This window comes from Lactuca virosa, chromosome 6 (assembly GCF_052849685.1).
Source record: "Lactuca virosa cultivar CGN04683 chromosome 6, Lactuca_virosa_CGN04683_v6, whole genome shotgun sequence".
NCBI classification, from domain to species: Eukaryota; Viridiplantae; Streptophyta; class Magnoliopsida; order Asterales; family Asteraceae; genus Lactuca; species Lactuca virosa.
This window is the reverse complement of record NC_136431.1, coordinates 209,211,947-209,229,093: the sequence shown is the minus strand read 5'-3', so window position 1 is coordinate 209,229,093 and position 17,147 is coordinate 209,211,947. Positions and strand designations below refer to the sequence as shown.

At 40.1% G+C, this 17,147-nt stretch overlaps 1 protein-coding gene across 1 annotated transcript; it reads left to right on the top strand.

The window, feature by feature from the left end:
- Positions 1-15,257: 15,257 nt before the first annotated feature.
- Positions 15,258-16,742, top strand: LOC145120990 (protein cornichon homolog 4-like). The gene is made up of 4 exons (XM_079056769.1): positions 15,258-15,673; positions 15,940-16,121; positions 16,297-16,419; positions 16,537-16,742. The coding sequence occupies exons 1-4, from the start codon at positions 15,602-15,604 to the stop codon at positions 16,571-16,573; spliced, it is 414 nt and encodes a 137-aa protein (XP_078912895.1). The 5' UTR covers positions 15,258-15,601; the 3' UTR covers positions 16,574-16,742.
- The last annotated feature ends 405 nt before the right edge of the window (positions 16,743-17,147 follow it).

Here is a 17,147-nt window from a genome sequence, read left to right as displayed (position 1 = left end):
ATTTAAGCCTGAGAAAATGAACCCACGTAAATCTGGAAAAATCATCAACAATAACTAAAATTTACCGTTTCTTGTTGAGAGTTGAAATTGTCGAAGGACCACACAAATCAATATGTAAGAGCTCCAAAGGTGCGACAATTTTCGAATCAATCGTAATTGGATGACCTTGTTTATGTTGCTTGCCAACTTCACAAGCTGCACATAAAGAATCATTGTCAAATTTAAGTACAGGTAAACCTCTTACCAGATCTTGTACCACAAGTTTATTGATGTTTCGAAAATTGAGATGAGAAAGTCTTCGATGCCATAGCCAACTTAAGTCTGTTGTTGCTTTCGAAAGAAGACATATAGCAGGTTTCCCTACTATCGGATTGATGTCCAGAGTGAACATGTCACCTTTCCTTTTGGATTTCAGTAACACTTCTTTTGTGTTGACATTCGAAATAACACTTCCTTCTTCGTTAAATAGAACTTGATTGCCAGTGCCCACAACAAGTTGAGAAACACTTATCAAGTTATGTTGAAGACCTTCAACATATGCAACACGATTCACTGTGAATTGTCCATTCGTGATCTTCCCATATCCTTTGACTTGACATTTTTTATTGTTCCCAAACTTCACTACTCCAGCATTTTTGAGACTTCGAAAATCACGTAAATTTTCCTTCTTCCCAGTCATGTGACGAGAGCAACCACTATCAATGTACCACTTGTTATCATATTGCTCGTCACATAGTACCTACAATCAGTGGAAAATTTTAGGTACCCAAGGCTTTTTTGGGTCCTTGGAAATTAGATTTCAATTTCGAATGTAATGAAGAACTTTTAACCCAATCACAAACTTTGGTTTTGAGACTATCAATTAAGTTTACATCTTTATTTAAAGGAACTGAAACATAAGTTGTTGATGGTTTCGAATGTCCACTGACATTATTCTTCAAATTCTGAGTTTGTGAATGAACATTCTTTGCTTTTAATATTGGTTTCCAAGCTTTGACTGATATGTTCGAATCCTTAGAAGATGAACTGCCGTTTGATGAAGTATTCACATACTTCTCATATGCTTCATGAATTTGCTCCTTTGAAAATGTATTCGACTGATACATCTTTCCTTTGCCTTCAAACCAATGATCAATGTTCTTCCTTGAAGTCATTCCTTTTTCTCGTGAAATTTTCATAGTTTCTTTCTTCGTTTGATTAGGAAAATTTGGCTTTTGAGGAACAAAATCAACTTTTGGATTTGTTATAAAAGATTGAGCATATGATGTATCAACTTTTGATTTAAAATGTTGACGATGAAAGAATTTTTGATTTGGATTTGATTTATTTGAAAATGTTCTTGAATTGTTAGTTTCTGAAACTTTCGAAAACCTTGGTTGTTTATTCACTTCAGACTTTGAATAATTTGATTGAGATGAATGTTGAGGTTTTGTTGATAAAGAGGAATTTTTAGCTTTGAAAACATTTTTTTGGTGATTGTGATTCAGACATCTTTTGAGACTCAACATTTTTTTGGTGATTGTCTTTTTGAAATGTTGTTTTCCTTTGAAAATTTGTCAATTTGATCTTTAAATTCCTTAGAGTTTAGTTTGATAACTTTTTCATTTTCCTTTACAACATGTTTTGAATTCTCTTTTTCAATTTTTGATTTTTCAACCCATTGTCTTTGTGGTTTTTGACGTTGGAACACATACGAATTCTTTGTTAAGTTGTTTTCAACTGTGCTTTGATTTGCGAAAAAACCTTCATCAGTTGTTTTTGAATTATCCTCCTCAACTAACTTCTTTAATTCTGGTTTGATATTCTCAACATTTCCAGTAGTTACGAAAACTTGATTTGGAAAAATGACATCATCTGTACATTTGAAATTTGGATAAACCACTGTATTTGTTTCAAGATAGTGTTCACCTTTTTCATTCATTACTTTTTCGAACTTTTGTGTATCACCATACACTTGATCAACTACTATTCGAGTAGTTTCTTCTTCCTTTGAAGATTTCTTTTCCTTCGAAATTTTCTCTTCATCTTCATCATCACTATCATCAGTTTGACTGTCTTTGAGATCCACGAAGTTCATATCACAAACTTTCGAAGTTGAGGGTATATCAGTTTCATTTTCAACCATCAAATCCTTAACTTTTTCTTTTCCTTTAGATGTTGATGCAACATTAACAACAGACAACTGAGAACAATCAACATCTTCAAGTTCACTAATTTCACTAATATTGTCAGAATTATCTTCAATATCAGCAAAATTAGATTGAGAATCAGATGTTGAATTCTCAGTCTTTTTCAAAATTTGAATTTGTTCAGATTTAGTCAAAGTATCATTCACGATGTTAACTAATTCGTTCGCATCAAGACATTCATCAATTTTGACAATTCCATATTTATATCTATCATCAGGAACTTTGTCAAAATCAGCTATTATTTGCTCACAATCATACGAAATATTATCTACCTTAGCTCTTTCGAATGCTAGAAAAGGTAGTAATTTTCTATGTTGCTCTTTACTTATGTCACATGAATGATGTAAATCAGTTAATTTGCCATAAAGTCTTTTAGCAGAATTACAATAAATGTTTCTTTGTGCTAACAAAAGTTTGACTTCACTCGTTAAAGTATCCCTATCACACATAATATTTGTTATTTGTAATTCCAAACATTCAATTTTGCTTATTTTCAAGTCTAATCTCTTTTTGGTCTCTAATAACTCCATGGACAATTTGTTGGCCTCATTGCTAGCAGACACAACTATTGAATCAAAATAAGTAACCATCTCATCAAAAGATATTAGTTCAGAATCATAAGCATGTGTAGGAATATTAAAAGATTCGAGAATTTTACGTACCTTTGTTGTCATTGGGGATTTGTCTGCTGTCTTGGATACGAAGCATCGTCCTTTCACTTCGAATTCCTCATCATCTGACTCCTCCTCCATTTTTGCATACATCGCTCCATGTGTTGGATTTCTCATTTCTTCATCGCCTGATCCGGATGACCAGATTTGATAAGTTCCATCTTCATCCTCATGTTCACCCTTTGCAACCAATGACAAATTCTTCGCTTTCGCACAAACCTCCTCAAGCCTCGCTGCATAATACGCCTCATCCTTGACTTTATTCTTCCTCTCATCCTTCTTCCGAAGCATACAGTCATTCGCAAGATGATTCGCACCGTTGCAATAATGACAATCTATTCCAGCATCACCTTTCATCTTTTTCTCAATCTTTCCTTCAGACATTTTCGAATCTTTCTTTTCAACTTTCTTTTTCTCCTCATCAGCAGTTTTACTCACAGCACTTGATTTTACCTCAGCAAGCTTAGTTTTCGGATTGAACGGCTTTTTGAAAAACTTCTTAACACGATTATTCGAGCAAAAAGCTATTGCCTCATCATCCGAATTCATGATGAATCCTTCTTCTTCCTCAGAATCACCATTTTCTGCTTCTTTCTCAAATATCTTTAACACAAGTGCCAATGGACCTCCCAAATTTAGCTTCGTCTCTTCAGCAATTTCATTTACCTCAGTTTCGTGTGTTTTCAACTGATTGTACAAATCATTGAGAGTTGATGTATCAAAACTTTGCTGATTCTTCACCATCATACTAACGCTTCTCCATTCTTTTCGAAGACTCGTCACAAAGATGAGATTGAATTCCATTGAAGTCCTGGTAATTCCATAGCGATTACAACGATAGATTAACTCATTCAGTCGATCATAGTAGACTTCGATTGTTTCACCTTCTTTTTGTCTGAAATCTTTCAGCTCAACCAAACACTGTTTGACTGAATTGATTTTCGTCTTCTCACTTCCTTGAAATTTATCTTTCAGACTGTTCCAGATCTCCTTTGCAGTTGTACAACTCCTTATATAGTTGTACACAACTGGAGGTAAAGCTCCTCGCAGTTCCCTCATACACCTCTTCTCCAGTTTCTTCAGACGATCAGATTGATTATCAACATCAGAACTTGTTGAAGAAGATCCGATTGGTTGAACATTCACTGGAACATTGACATTTCCAGTGATACATGACCATAATTCTTCATGAAGACCATTCAGATAATCCTACATACGATCAGCCCACTGATCATAATATTCAGGGATTAGCATTGGAATTTTGGTTGATGATCCTAACAGATGAGAAAACGAGGTCATCGAATTGTGATTGAAACTCGCCATTGTTGTACGGAAGCTGAATTTGAAACTTTTTAAGAAGAATTGGAAAATTTGAAAACAAACTAGTTGATTCAAATCAGAATTGAAAGAAAAACACTCGATTCAACAATTCAAATGCAGAATCAAATCACAAACTGAAATCTAGACAAATTTTTCACGATCAAAAAGTGCGGAAACTTTTGAACCAAAAATTTGATTCAAAAACTTTTTGAATGGATGAAAATCAGATCACAGATGTGATTCCTACTCTGATACCAATTGATGAATCAAAGAATCGAGTATTGAATTAATCAGAGTATGAATTCAAGTATGAATGTGAAATTGAACACCGGATGTAAATATGATCTTGTTTCAGCTCTATTACGCTTTTGTATGTTTATAGAGTACAATAGACAGGTCTGTAAAAACTCTTATCTAACTCTAGTAAATAACCCTATTTATAGGGAACAGAAAGCGTACAAAAAATATACTAAGGCATAGAAACTTAAGCTTCGCATAAAAACGCCCTAGTAAAATACATTACAAAACATTCGAAGAGTTCAAAATACATTTTGACTAATTACAACAATTCGACCCTTACATTGGGCACTTTTCGTTCTGAGATAGTGGAGATGATGGGAGCTCGCACTTTGACTTTTTGTGAGTTTCGGGTATGTGGAGCCCCGAAGTTCTTCGGGAAGAAGGACCTGATTGCGAGAAGGAATTGGTTGGAAAACGTTGGGAATGCCTTCCGATCTAGCCTTTGTCCTGAGGAGGCGAAGGTTCGACTTTCATCTTGTCTTCTGAATAACGGAGTTCAAGACAGGTGGGAGGAGGTTGGGCATGCCTTGGGAGGCGAGGCAATTGATTCGATGACTTGGGAGGATTTTGTGACGAGATTTCAGTCTGAGTTTGCACCTATGATTGAGTTCCAGCTATTGGCGAGGGAGTTCCAAGACCTTCGCCAAAGTATTGAGACGGTATCGGAGATTACTGCTATGTTCCGTGAGAGGGCATTATTGGTTCTGCAGTATGTGGCGGACAAGGAGATGAAGAAGGAGAGGTAGCATGAGATGTTGAGGAGCGATATTCGGCAGTGTGTGAGCCGATCCAGCTCTAGGACACTGGATGATATGATAGCGAGAGTCAGAGAGAGAGAGAGAGAGAGATTGACCTGGAGATGGTGAGGAAGAGGAAACCGGATCAGGTCCAGGGTTCAGAGGGTTCGAGCAAGAGGCCCAAGGTTTTTGACTCGAGATCGAGTGGCCAGCACGATCGGGGTGGCTGTGGCAAGTACGACAAGGCGCAAGATGGGGCGTGCAGGGTGGGTGGTTTTGGCTGCTTCAAGTGTGGCAAGACATGTCATATTAGCAGGGATTGCACTGCCACCACCACCACCCAGGTATGTGATCTGATTTGTTTTCATTGCAACCAGAGGGGCCATAAGAAGGCCAATTTCCCGAGTTTAGCAGCAGTGGGACCAGTGGTAGCACCCGCTCCAGCGACTTTAAGGATCACGGATGGCCACTAGGGCATGGCGGATGTACATGTTGTGAGGATCAGGGTTTTCCAGTTGACAGCCGAGGAGGCTCATGCAGCACCAGATGTGGTGACGAGTATGTCTCTTCTCCTTATCTTTTTATTTATGTTGATTTCCTTCTTATATATGTGTGTTTTGTTTTAGGATCTTTCCTTGTTAACGGTATCTCTGCCTTGGTATTTTTTTATTCGGGGGCTACTCGATCCTTTGTATCTCTTACCCTCAGCAAGAGGTTTGCCGATGCTCCTGGGGAGCTGGATTGTCCACTAGAGGTTGAGATTGCCGACGATCGTCCTGTTCGAGTATCTACGGTTCATCGGGGTTGTGTTTTGGAGTTGTTCAGCGAGCGGTATCTGATCGATTTGGTTCCTATTCCTCTGTGCGAGAGCAAGGTTATAGTGTGGATGGATTGGTTGAGCCCCAGTGGGGAATTGATTGATTGCAACCAGCAGTTGGTGCGTATCCGAGACCCAAGTGGGGGAGAGTTGGTGATTCAGGGAGAGAGTGTTCAACGCTGGCCGGTTTTATGTTTAGCAGCTAGGGTCAGGCGCTATCTTCAGCAGGGTTGTTCCGGATATATCGACTATGTTATGGATACCCGGGAGAAGGGTAAGGCGATTGTGGATGATGTTTCAGTCGTTCGGGAATATCCAGATATGTTCCCCGATGATTTTCCTAGAGTGCCTATGGAGAGGCAGGTGGCGTTTTGGATTGACTTGGTTCTCGGTGCGGCTCCAACAGCCAAAGCACCTTATCAGTTAGCACCTCCAGAGATGCAGAAGTTGTCCACATAGCTGCAGGAGCTGTTAGACAAAGGGTTCATTCGGCCGAATAGTTCTCCATGGGGAGCACCAATCCTGTTTGTGAACAAGAAGGATGGGTCACATCGGATGTGTATCAACTACCAGGAGCTGAATAAGCTAACGGTGAAGAACCGTTATCCACTCCCGTGGATTGACGATTTATTTGACCAGCTTCAGGGTGCATCTTGGTTTTCCAAGATTGATCTGCATTCGGATTATCATCAGATGAGGGTCATAGAGGAGGATGCGCAGAAGACAGTCTTCCAGACTCGTTATGCTCATTACGAGTTTGTGGTGATTTCCTTCAGGCTCACCAATGCTCCAGCCACATTCATGGACCTCATGAATCGCGTATGCAAACTCATGTTGGATCGGTCTGTGATTGTGTTTATCGATGATATCCTGGTCTATTCTAAGACTCATGAGCTGCATGAGAGGCATCTAAGGGAGGTATTACAGACCTTGATGAGGGAGAGACTGTATGCGAAGTTCTCCAAATATGAGTTCTGGTTGCACGAGGTGCAGTTTCTGGGGCACCTTTTCAACCAAAACGCTATTCTGGTCAATCCGACCAAGGTCGAGGCGGTGATGAGATGGGAGGTTCTGAAGTCTCCCTCTGAGATTCAGAGTTTCCTTGGTTTGGCAGGCTACTATCAGAGATTTATTCAGGATTTTTTCCAAGATAGTGGTTCCTTTGACTCGGTTGATGAAGAAGATCGTCACGTTTCGTTGGGGGCCTGAGCAGAAGGCAACTTTTGAGACCTTGAGGTAGAAATTGTGTGAGGTTCCGATTCTGTCCCTGCCAGAGGGTTTTGAGGATTTTGTGGTTTATTGTGATGTGTAGATCACAAGTTTTGGTGTAGTTCTGATGCAGAGGGGTCGTGTTATTTCTTACGCTTCGAGGCAGCTGAAGCCTCAAGATTTGGATATGAGGGTTGTGGTGTCCGCCCTCAAGATTCTGTGGCATCACCTCTATGGGTTCCATTGTACTATCTACACGGATCACAAGCACCTGAGGTATTTGATGGATCGGCCGAATCTGAACATGAGGCAACATAGGTGGTTGGATTTGGAGAATGATTATGATTGTGAGATCCTTTACCATCCGGGGAAAGCCAACGTGGTGGCCGATGCTCTCAATCGCAATGCGGTCGCGGCTCTGATCAGAGATATGTGTTTGAGGATGATAGTGATTACTCCACTCTTGGAGTAGATCCGAGAGGCTCAGATTGAGGCTATGAAGGAAGAGCACCAAAAGAGTGAGCGCATTGTGGGTTAGGTGGCTTCCTTCGATTATAATAGCCAGGGGTTATTAACTCTTCATCGGAGGGTGTGGGTTCCGTACTTGGGTGATGTGTGGCAAGTTTTGATGGAAGAGGCGTACAAGTCAAGATTCTCTATTCATCCCGGAGCGACAAAGATGTATAGAGATCTCCGTCATGATTTTTGGTGGCCATGTATGAAGCGGGATGTGGCATGGTATGTGGAGAGGTGCTTGGCTTGCAGGAAAGTCAAGGCCGAACATCAGTGATCTCACGGCAAGATGCAACCGTTTGACATTCCCATTTGGAAATGGGAATAGATTATTATGGATTTCATCACGAAGTTGCCACGGACAGCGCACATAGTGGATTCGATATGGTTCATCGTGGATCGATTGACCAAGAGCGTGCATTTCATTCCGATTCAGGAGAGTATCTCTACGGAGAAGTTGGCCGACATCTACATCAGAGATGTTATGGCACGGCATGGGGTGCCAGTTTCAGTGGTTTCAGACAGGGATGTCTGGTTTACTTCCAGGTTTTGGAGAAGGTTTCATGAGGACCTGGGTACTCGACTACATTTCAGCACGGCTTTCCACCCGCAGACTGATGGCCAGAGTGAGCGGAATATCCAGGGCATGTGTATTGGATTTCGGTGGGAGTTGGGATATGTATCTCCCTTTGGAAGAGTTTTTGTATAACAACAGTTATCACGCCAGCATTGATCACGCCAGCATCGACCTCCATTTGAGATGCTCTATGGGAGGAAGTGTAGGACCCGATATGTTAGGGTGAGGTTGGTCAGCGAGTCATGGGGAGTACTGAAGTGGTACTTAAGACCATTGAGTTCATTCAGCAGGTTCGGGGTAGGCTTCAGACATCATATAATCGGCAGAAGATCTATGCCGACAAGCGCCAATGTAACATCCCGTTTTAAATAGAGTAATTGAATAATAAATCAGGAACCCCGCGAAGCAAGTTTTATTATTAATAGATATAATTATCGCCCAAAATCAAATAATAATTAGCGGGGTGTTGGTTTCGGGAAGCCAAATGACGAGATTTAAATCTCCGGGGATTAAAGTGGAAGTTTCGGATTTAATTTGAAAAAGATTTTAGAAGTCATGGTGTGTTTGGTAAGTAATGGACTTAAATTGAAAGGAATTGAAGGCTTAGGGGGCTGATTGGTAATTAAGAGACTTATTTTGAAAAGGTTTGTAAGAGGAGGGACTGGAAGTGTCAAGAGGGACAAAGTTTGAGATGGGGCGGGTGCGTATAAATGCATTACGCATGCATTCTAACCCTAACCCTAGGGATCCCTCATCATCCGCAATCACCACCTTATGTCTCCCCACCGGTGTCGCTGCCACCCTTCACTCCTTCCTGTTCCGATCAACCAAAGGCCGTCGGCGGGCCTTGCTGCTGGCATGCACGTCTCGTTCCACTGTTCCCTTGCCATCAACGACACAATATGGGTGTAGCTGCTGCCGTTCGTTGAGCGCCGCCAGGAGGATGGTAGCGGCCATATTTTGTGGTTGTCGTCGTTGCTTGTGAGACTGCTTTTCAGCCTCCGTCACCACCTATCTAGTCCTTCCCCGACCACCGAAGTTGCTACCGTAAACCGATGAGGCCGACGAAGTTGTTCACTGTCGCAATCTTCCCTCGCCGACGACGACATTGTCGCCGTTAGACCTCGCTGCACCGCTAGAACCGCTGCTGTCATTCACAAATCACCACCGTCGTCGTCGTTTCGTCTGTGCGGCGTTACAGCTCCATCTGCCGCCAAACTCAGCCACTGCCACCACTGTGATTCTCTAAGTGGGTGGTGGTGTTGCTGTCCGGGCTCGTGTATGTGCTTATCCTCGGGTGTGATCCAGTCAAGGTTGTGTTTGGTGTTGGGTTGGCCGGAAACCGAGGAAGACCACCATGGCTGCCAACCATGGTGGTAACCGCCGCCTTTGTTGCTCTGCCACCACCAGCCGCCGCGTAGTGGTGGCTGTGTGTGTGTTTTGCTATGGATTTAGGTGTGTGTGTTAGTATGTGTGTGTGTGTGTTATTTTGGTCTTTAGCATTGTAATTGTAACAAAAGTGGAATAATGAAGAGAAAAACCCAAACCACCACCGTAGAGTGGTGGCTGCCGCCACCGGCCGCCGTGTTAGGTGGCGGTGTGCTTAGTTTGCGTGTTGACTCGTTTGGGATGCTTAGACAAGATGGGCCTGACGAAACTCTAATGGGCCCAATGAAGCCCTAATTGACCTAAAAGCCCAATCATGTAGCTAATGGGCTAGTATTGGGTTGGAAACCCTAATTAGGGTTTGGAAAAACCCTAATGTCTTGGAAACCCTAATTTTGAGGATTGATCGGGACCCACGTTGGAATTAATTATTAAACCTAAAATAATAATTAATAATCATTGGCAAATTAACCTAAATCAATATTGAACTTAATGGATTAAGTCCTTAATGGGTTAAGTAGGAACACTTAACCCCAATTGTCATATCATGTGAAAACCCTAATTTCACTTGGGCCTTGTGTTGGGTTTTCCTATTGGGCGTAGGCGATTGGACTATTGATGGGCTATCCAAGAACAAGTTAATGGACCAAAATAATTAGATGGGCTTTAGGACAAGGCACATGTGAGAGACTCGGGCCCAATTTGGAAAATTGGGCCATAGATGGGCCATAATTGGGCCTTTATGATTATGTGATATTGGGCTATGGGAATTGGATTGGAATAATTGGATGGGCCTTAAGGAAAGACCATGTAGAGGTCTGGGCCCAATTTGGAAAATTGGGCCATATGTTGGGCTTTGGCCCATTATTTGACTTTGGGCTTTTGTAGTGTGAGTTGGACCTTGGGCTTGGAACCCACTTATTAGTTGGGTATTGTTTGATGTTGACAGTTCGGGGATCTGTCAACCAGCAGCTGGAGTTTTATCTACGGGACTTCAGCGGTGCTAGGTGAGTTATCCTCACTATACTAAGGGGTCTAAGGCACCAAGGTCGGCCCATTGGATTTGATATCCTAGTAGTTATTGATATGTTGAGTTTGAGTTAGTGATGTATGCCAGTTGATATGCTAGTCTGCTAGATCTGTAGGACTACCTGTGATACTTATTGATTATCTGTATGTGCATTTATCTGTTACAAGTCGACATGTTATGTGAGATGGGTTGAGGTTGTACTGCTCCGTGCGGTAGCCAACAAACACTAGAGTATTCCAGATATGAGTTGAGGGCCGGTCAAGGCATGCCAGACTTATACTGAGGACTCGGGAGCATTCCAGATACGAGCTGAGGGCCGGGTAGGGTATGCCAGACTCGTATTGTGGGCTCGGAGGCAATCCAGATGTAAGTTGTGGGCCCGAAAGGCAATCCAAACTCACACTGTGGGCCAAGGGTAATTCAGTCTGTAAAGTTGTGGACCGTTGCATGCTGTATTGTTTCTTTATGCTATGTATTGTTGTTATTGTTATGTGGATTGTATGTGTATCGGTATTTTGGGGGTAACTCACTAAGCTTTTTGCTTACGGTTTCAGTTTATTGTTTCAGGTGCTTCAGATGACTTGGCAAGGCGAAGGCGTGACCGTACACATCCTCGTGTTTTGGACTTATGGTTTCTGGGATACTCTGATATGAAACTATTTTGAAAACACTTTGTAATAACTAATGGCTTTTGAATGTTTGAAAAAGTTTTAAATTGGCTTTATTTTTATGGGTGTTACAGCCAATCAAATCTAGAGTTCCAGGTTGGGGATATGGTTCTCCTGAAGGTGTCACCTTGGAAAGGTATCATCCGATTCAGGAAGGAGGGCGATTTGGGCCCCAGATATATCGGTCCTTTTAGGGTTTTGACCCGGGTGGGCCGGGTTGCTTATCGCTTGGATCTTCCCGAGGAGCTTAGTCAGATCCATAGCACGTTTCACGTCTCTCATCTGCTGAAATGTTTGGTTGATGATTCTGTAGTGATTCTATTGGAGGATATTCAGGTGGATGATCGTCTGGAATTATATTGAGAGACCAATTTCCATCCTTGACAAGAAGACGAGAACCTTGAGGAACATGGTTGTGGAGTTGGTGAAGGTGAAGTGGCTGCATCGGAAGGGGTCTGAATGGACGTGGGAGCCTGAGAACGAGATAAAGGAGCATTACCCAAAGTTATTTGCGGCAACGGACTTCGAGGACAAAGTCTGATTCAAGTGGGGGAGAATTGTAACACCCGATTCAAGGTACTTTTCATTTTGACCCTTAGTATCTAAATAATTTGCAGATTTGGTCCCTAAGGGGCAGTTTTGCCAATTTCGGAATTCTTGGAGTACGTGGGGCGTACGCACCCAGGGGACAAACCCTAAATTTTAGGGGTTGGACCCTATTTAAACAACTTAATGACCCATGATCCTCTCATTTCTCAGCCTCTATTGCCCTTTGAGTCCTATTTCAAAACCCTATCCCCTATTGAGGAGATTTGACACACTTATGTGTGTTTTTAGTGTGTGTTGGTGAGATTTGAGGAAGAAGGGCTTGGAAGAAGGAGCCTTGATCAAAGGAGAACTTGTAGATCCAGATTTCACACATCATTTCCAGCTTCATTGAGGTATAAAGCTTGGAACTTGCTCCTTATATGCTTAGATCTGATCTTTATGAAGTTTTGGTCCATTTTTAGTCCTATGATGAGATGTAGTGGGTTTCTTCCATAATGTTAACATCTTGATGGTTGTGGATCAACCATGCATGTGTTTAGGTCCATTTGGTGAAAGTAGAATGCTAAAGTAAGGTTTAGGTTCTTTTTAGCCATGCAAAAGCTCCAAGTTCATGACTTTATGTATTAAGACGTTCCTATAGACTTGGATCTGGAATTTGGATGTTGGAATGCAAGTATTAAGCACTTAAGGATAAAGTGTTTATTGGGTGCATACGTTGGGCGTATGCAAGAGTACGCTGCACGTATGTGCCCATGTCCGCGATTACGCATTGTTGCCTAGTACGTAGGGCGTACGCCTGGTCTTGGGCTTCTTTGTTTTGGGCCTTCTTTTGGACTTGGCCACCTTTTAGGCTTTGGGCCTTAGCTGGATTTTTGGCCTTGTATCTGTCGGGTCATAATTGGACCGTAGTTTATGGGTTGTGTCATTATTGGACCTTGGACCACTATAGGGTTATTGGGCAAGCTAGTTGGGCCCAATAAGGGAAAAGGTATAATAGTCTTTTACCCTAGAGGCTGAGGGTGTTGGGTCGGGGACCCTGGTTATGAATTTTGACCTAATTATTAATTAGCGTATTGTTTGATTGATTAGTGCGGGGATTTTCCAGATCAGTAGTCCAAACATTTATCTAATTTCCAGCAGTCTGAGGTGAGTCTCCTCACAGTGTTTAGCGGGTCGAAGGCACCAATGCTGGCCCATGATTTATTATGATTAGGATGTTAGTTGTGTGTGTGACTCTTGCATGTGTAGTATGTGATATGTATATCGGATGGGGTCTGATGTCAGGCGGGGCCTGATGAGAGTATTGTATGTCATTTGTCTTAGTGATTCTTGCATGTGTTATGTGTCTGTATGAATGTCGGGCGGGGACCGATGCCAGGAGGGGCCTGATGAATGTGATGAGGCGGGGCCCATCTCATGTTATTGACAGATCTATTCTGAGCGGGTCCTGATGGTTGTTAGGCATGGCCCATTGTATGTTTGATATGTATGGTATGAAGTATTTTGGGGAACACACTAAGGTGTTGTTTGTTTTTTTTAAAAAACCTCTTCAAAACTCTTATTGCTGAGCGGCGCAGCACACGCGCAGCACTTTTTGTCCCGCAGCAGTTTGTTTTTCGGAAGTCTTCGGGGCTTAAAACCTCTGCCCGTGTGCTTCTTGGGGAAGCACTTGTTGTACCTCTTCCCGCCCCTTCAAACCTAAACCTAAAAAATCCAATCCGAAAAAACAATCAACCATTTTTTTTCCAAAAATCTAACAACGACGTGTCTTGTTTTTTAAATAAGTGTCCATAAAGTATATTTAATATTACGTTTATGGTCTTTTACTTATATACTATATTCTATTTCCACCCCTTTAACATTTAATACATTAAATTTATATCATTTTTAACTGTTTTCTTCTATTTGATTTACATAAGTTAATTCATTAAAATTTTGCTTTTTAAATTAGTTTATTTTAAATTTTTAATGTCTGCAGATGTTAAAAAAAACAAATACGCTTCTTATTACAGTCTGCAGCCGTTTGGTCCACCTCTTCTGCTGCAGAGGTTTGCAGAGGTAGTCCGCAGACTTTTTAAATTTTTGCTTCCGAAAAACAAACAGCACCTAAGCTTCGTGCTTACGGTTTTCAGTTTATGTTTCAGGTACTTCCGGATCAAAGGGGAAGGGCTCAGAATGATCGCATCGCACACACCACGTTGTTCCATAATTTGTTGATTTGATGTACTTGGATGATTATTGACATACTCTGATTTTCTTTTATGGTTTTATGAACACGTTTTGGATGATGGTTTTATTATTCTTAAAATGTAATTTTTGGTCTTAAATTTTAGGATATTACAATTTGATTTATGAATGTATAGTTAAAATGTCATATTTCATGGTAACGATAACAACAATGAAAATGATGATCATGGGTCTTTTCTCACGATTTATCAACAAATGGTTTACATGCGCAAACGAAAATGATGGTCATTGTTCGCTTTTGTGTTGAAAGAGATGGTAGATGACGACGACCAAAACAAAAAAATGAGACATATGACCTTTTGTCATACCTTCACAGGTATTATTTGGTGGACCTCATGGTTATTTTGTTAGATCTCATTAAATGAAGCGTAAACAAGATAAGAGGTGAGTTCAAGTACCAGAATGCTTTAGGCTCCAAAACATACACTCTTCCATCTTCACCATCTTCAACAGGTCTATTTTTCCCGGCCATTGAGAAGGAATGACATTTTTCAAAGGCAAAATGCCATGGGCAGATACCATTTGTGATCCATGGATCTCCAATCGGGAAACTGTATCCAAGCTCCATGGGTAGTGTGTGTCTATACACACATACACCGGACCAGAACAACCGAAAGTACTTAAAACCGAAATAACAAAAGTAAGAACTAAATACCAAATCGAAATATAAGGACGGTACATGTTTGGTGCAGAAAAGTAGGCTTAGTTTGAACCTAGAAGTAACAAAAGTATAGAAAGTAAACCGAAAATACAAAAACCAAAATGACACAAAAATAAAAACAGAATACCATACCAAAATATAATGTGCTATACTGATTCGGTTTGGTACCATAAGTATGTTTGCTCAACCTAACCCAAGATATAATCTTCTACTATATATATACTATATAGTTATAGTTATTTTAGTGAAACATTTTCTATGGTCAATGTGGTCAATATCGTAGTATTATACATTTATACTTCCAAACTTTATCCAGCTACTCCACAAAATCCCCTATACTTACTAAAATAAACCAAAACCACCCCACAAAAACAAAAATTATTTCTTCCCTTCATGGATTCGCAACCTTCGACAATACTAAAAATCAATCCTTGATCACTCGGCTTCATCGCTTCCATCTTTTTCTTATTTGATCTTCACAATCCTCGCGTATCTACCGGAAAACATCGCCGGCCGGAGAACACAACTTTTCCGAAACAATTCAATCATCCGGCGAATGTTTCTTCTTCTCTCCGGCTTCCCGTCAATCAGATTTTCGTGTATTCATCGCAAATTCTGCGGCCATTGCTCCCTGTTTCACTCACCTCTGTCCTTTCACTACCTAATAAGCCAGTAACAATCAATCGTTTACATATAGAGCGAGAGGAAAACAAAATAGAGGATTAATATGTGGGATACGCTTGCATGGCTACTGTTCTTCTTCATCCTCATAGGTATCCTCGTTATTGTTGTTTATCAGGTTATTCTCAAAACCCTAGCTCGAATATTTGTTAATTCTGCGATATTCCTTTCATATATCTGAATCTTCCATATTTGATTTATAACGAACTTATAACATCTCGATTGATGGTTTTATTGTAATGAATTATACTTCCTATCATTCGATTGTACCAATAATCATATCCCAAGTGTAAAATTAGGGTTCATATGAAGTTTTATTGCTGAAATTGATTGTTAGAAACCTTCATGAAAAACTCTGATTGATTACTATCTTTCAAATTGCAGCTTATATGTTTTGCAGATTTAGAGTTTGATTACATTAATCCTTATGATTCTGCATCTCGGATAAACAATGTGATCATCCCAGAATTCATCACACAAGGCGTTTTATGCTTGTTGTATCTTGTAACTGGCCATTGGATGATGTTCATTCTTGCTGTGCCATATCTCTACTACAACATAAGATTGTAAGTCTTCCAAAATTCTTTTATTCTGTCATTACTTGAAGATTATATATACAAAAATCTTATTATTTACTTTTTCTTATTTTATGGTTACTTATTTGCTTTGAAAAAGAAGATATACTGATTTGGGTTCATAATATTCTTTTATTTAGTTATTATTGAAAGATTGTTTATGCAGGTATGTTCGAAGACAACATCTTGTTGATGTCACAGAGATTTTTAACCAACTTAATGGGGAAAAGAAGCAACGACTTTTTAAACTTGGTCATCTTGTTTTTCTACTATTTATAACGTTATTTTGGTAAGTATAACATAGTACAAGTATTTTATAAATGTTATTATTTTGTGGGGAAAAAAGGGGACCCACAAAAAAGTGGATCATTTTGGTGTTTGTTAATTTTTTCAATGTTAATTGTAGGATGATATATAATGCATTAGAAGATGACAATGTGTAAGTGTAAAGAGATGAATCAAGCTTGAAGACTCGATTTTGTGTTACATAAAATTCGATAAGAGTTCTTTACTTGTAAAAATATATTTTGGTTTGTTTTATTTTTCGGTGAGTTGTGCTTTTTTATGAGTTATCATGTAATTTGTTTTTGGTTAAGTTGGCGAGTTATGCTTCTATGAGTTAATATTTATTTAGATTTCTTTTTTCAAAGAGGTGCAAAAGGTACATTTTCAGTTAATATGTCTTGTGTGATACGATTAATTTCATAAACTGATAGTTGCTATATTTATTTCATGGTGATGTAAAAATACAACATGTGAAAAAAGAGTTTCTTTTTATTTGCCTTGACAATAGTAAAATACTAGTTGAAGTGGATAAAAACCAATAAACATAGTGAATATATACAATTTGGGTTAATAATACTAAATGTCATGATTAAATCCAAAACGGTTCATATACGGATATCCAATCTTTTAGTCTTCTAGACCTAAATAGATTGGTTAGTTTGACAACATGCAAAGCAATGAAGTAAATGTCCCAAGCAAAAAAACTAAGGGGTTGTTATATTATTATATGGC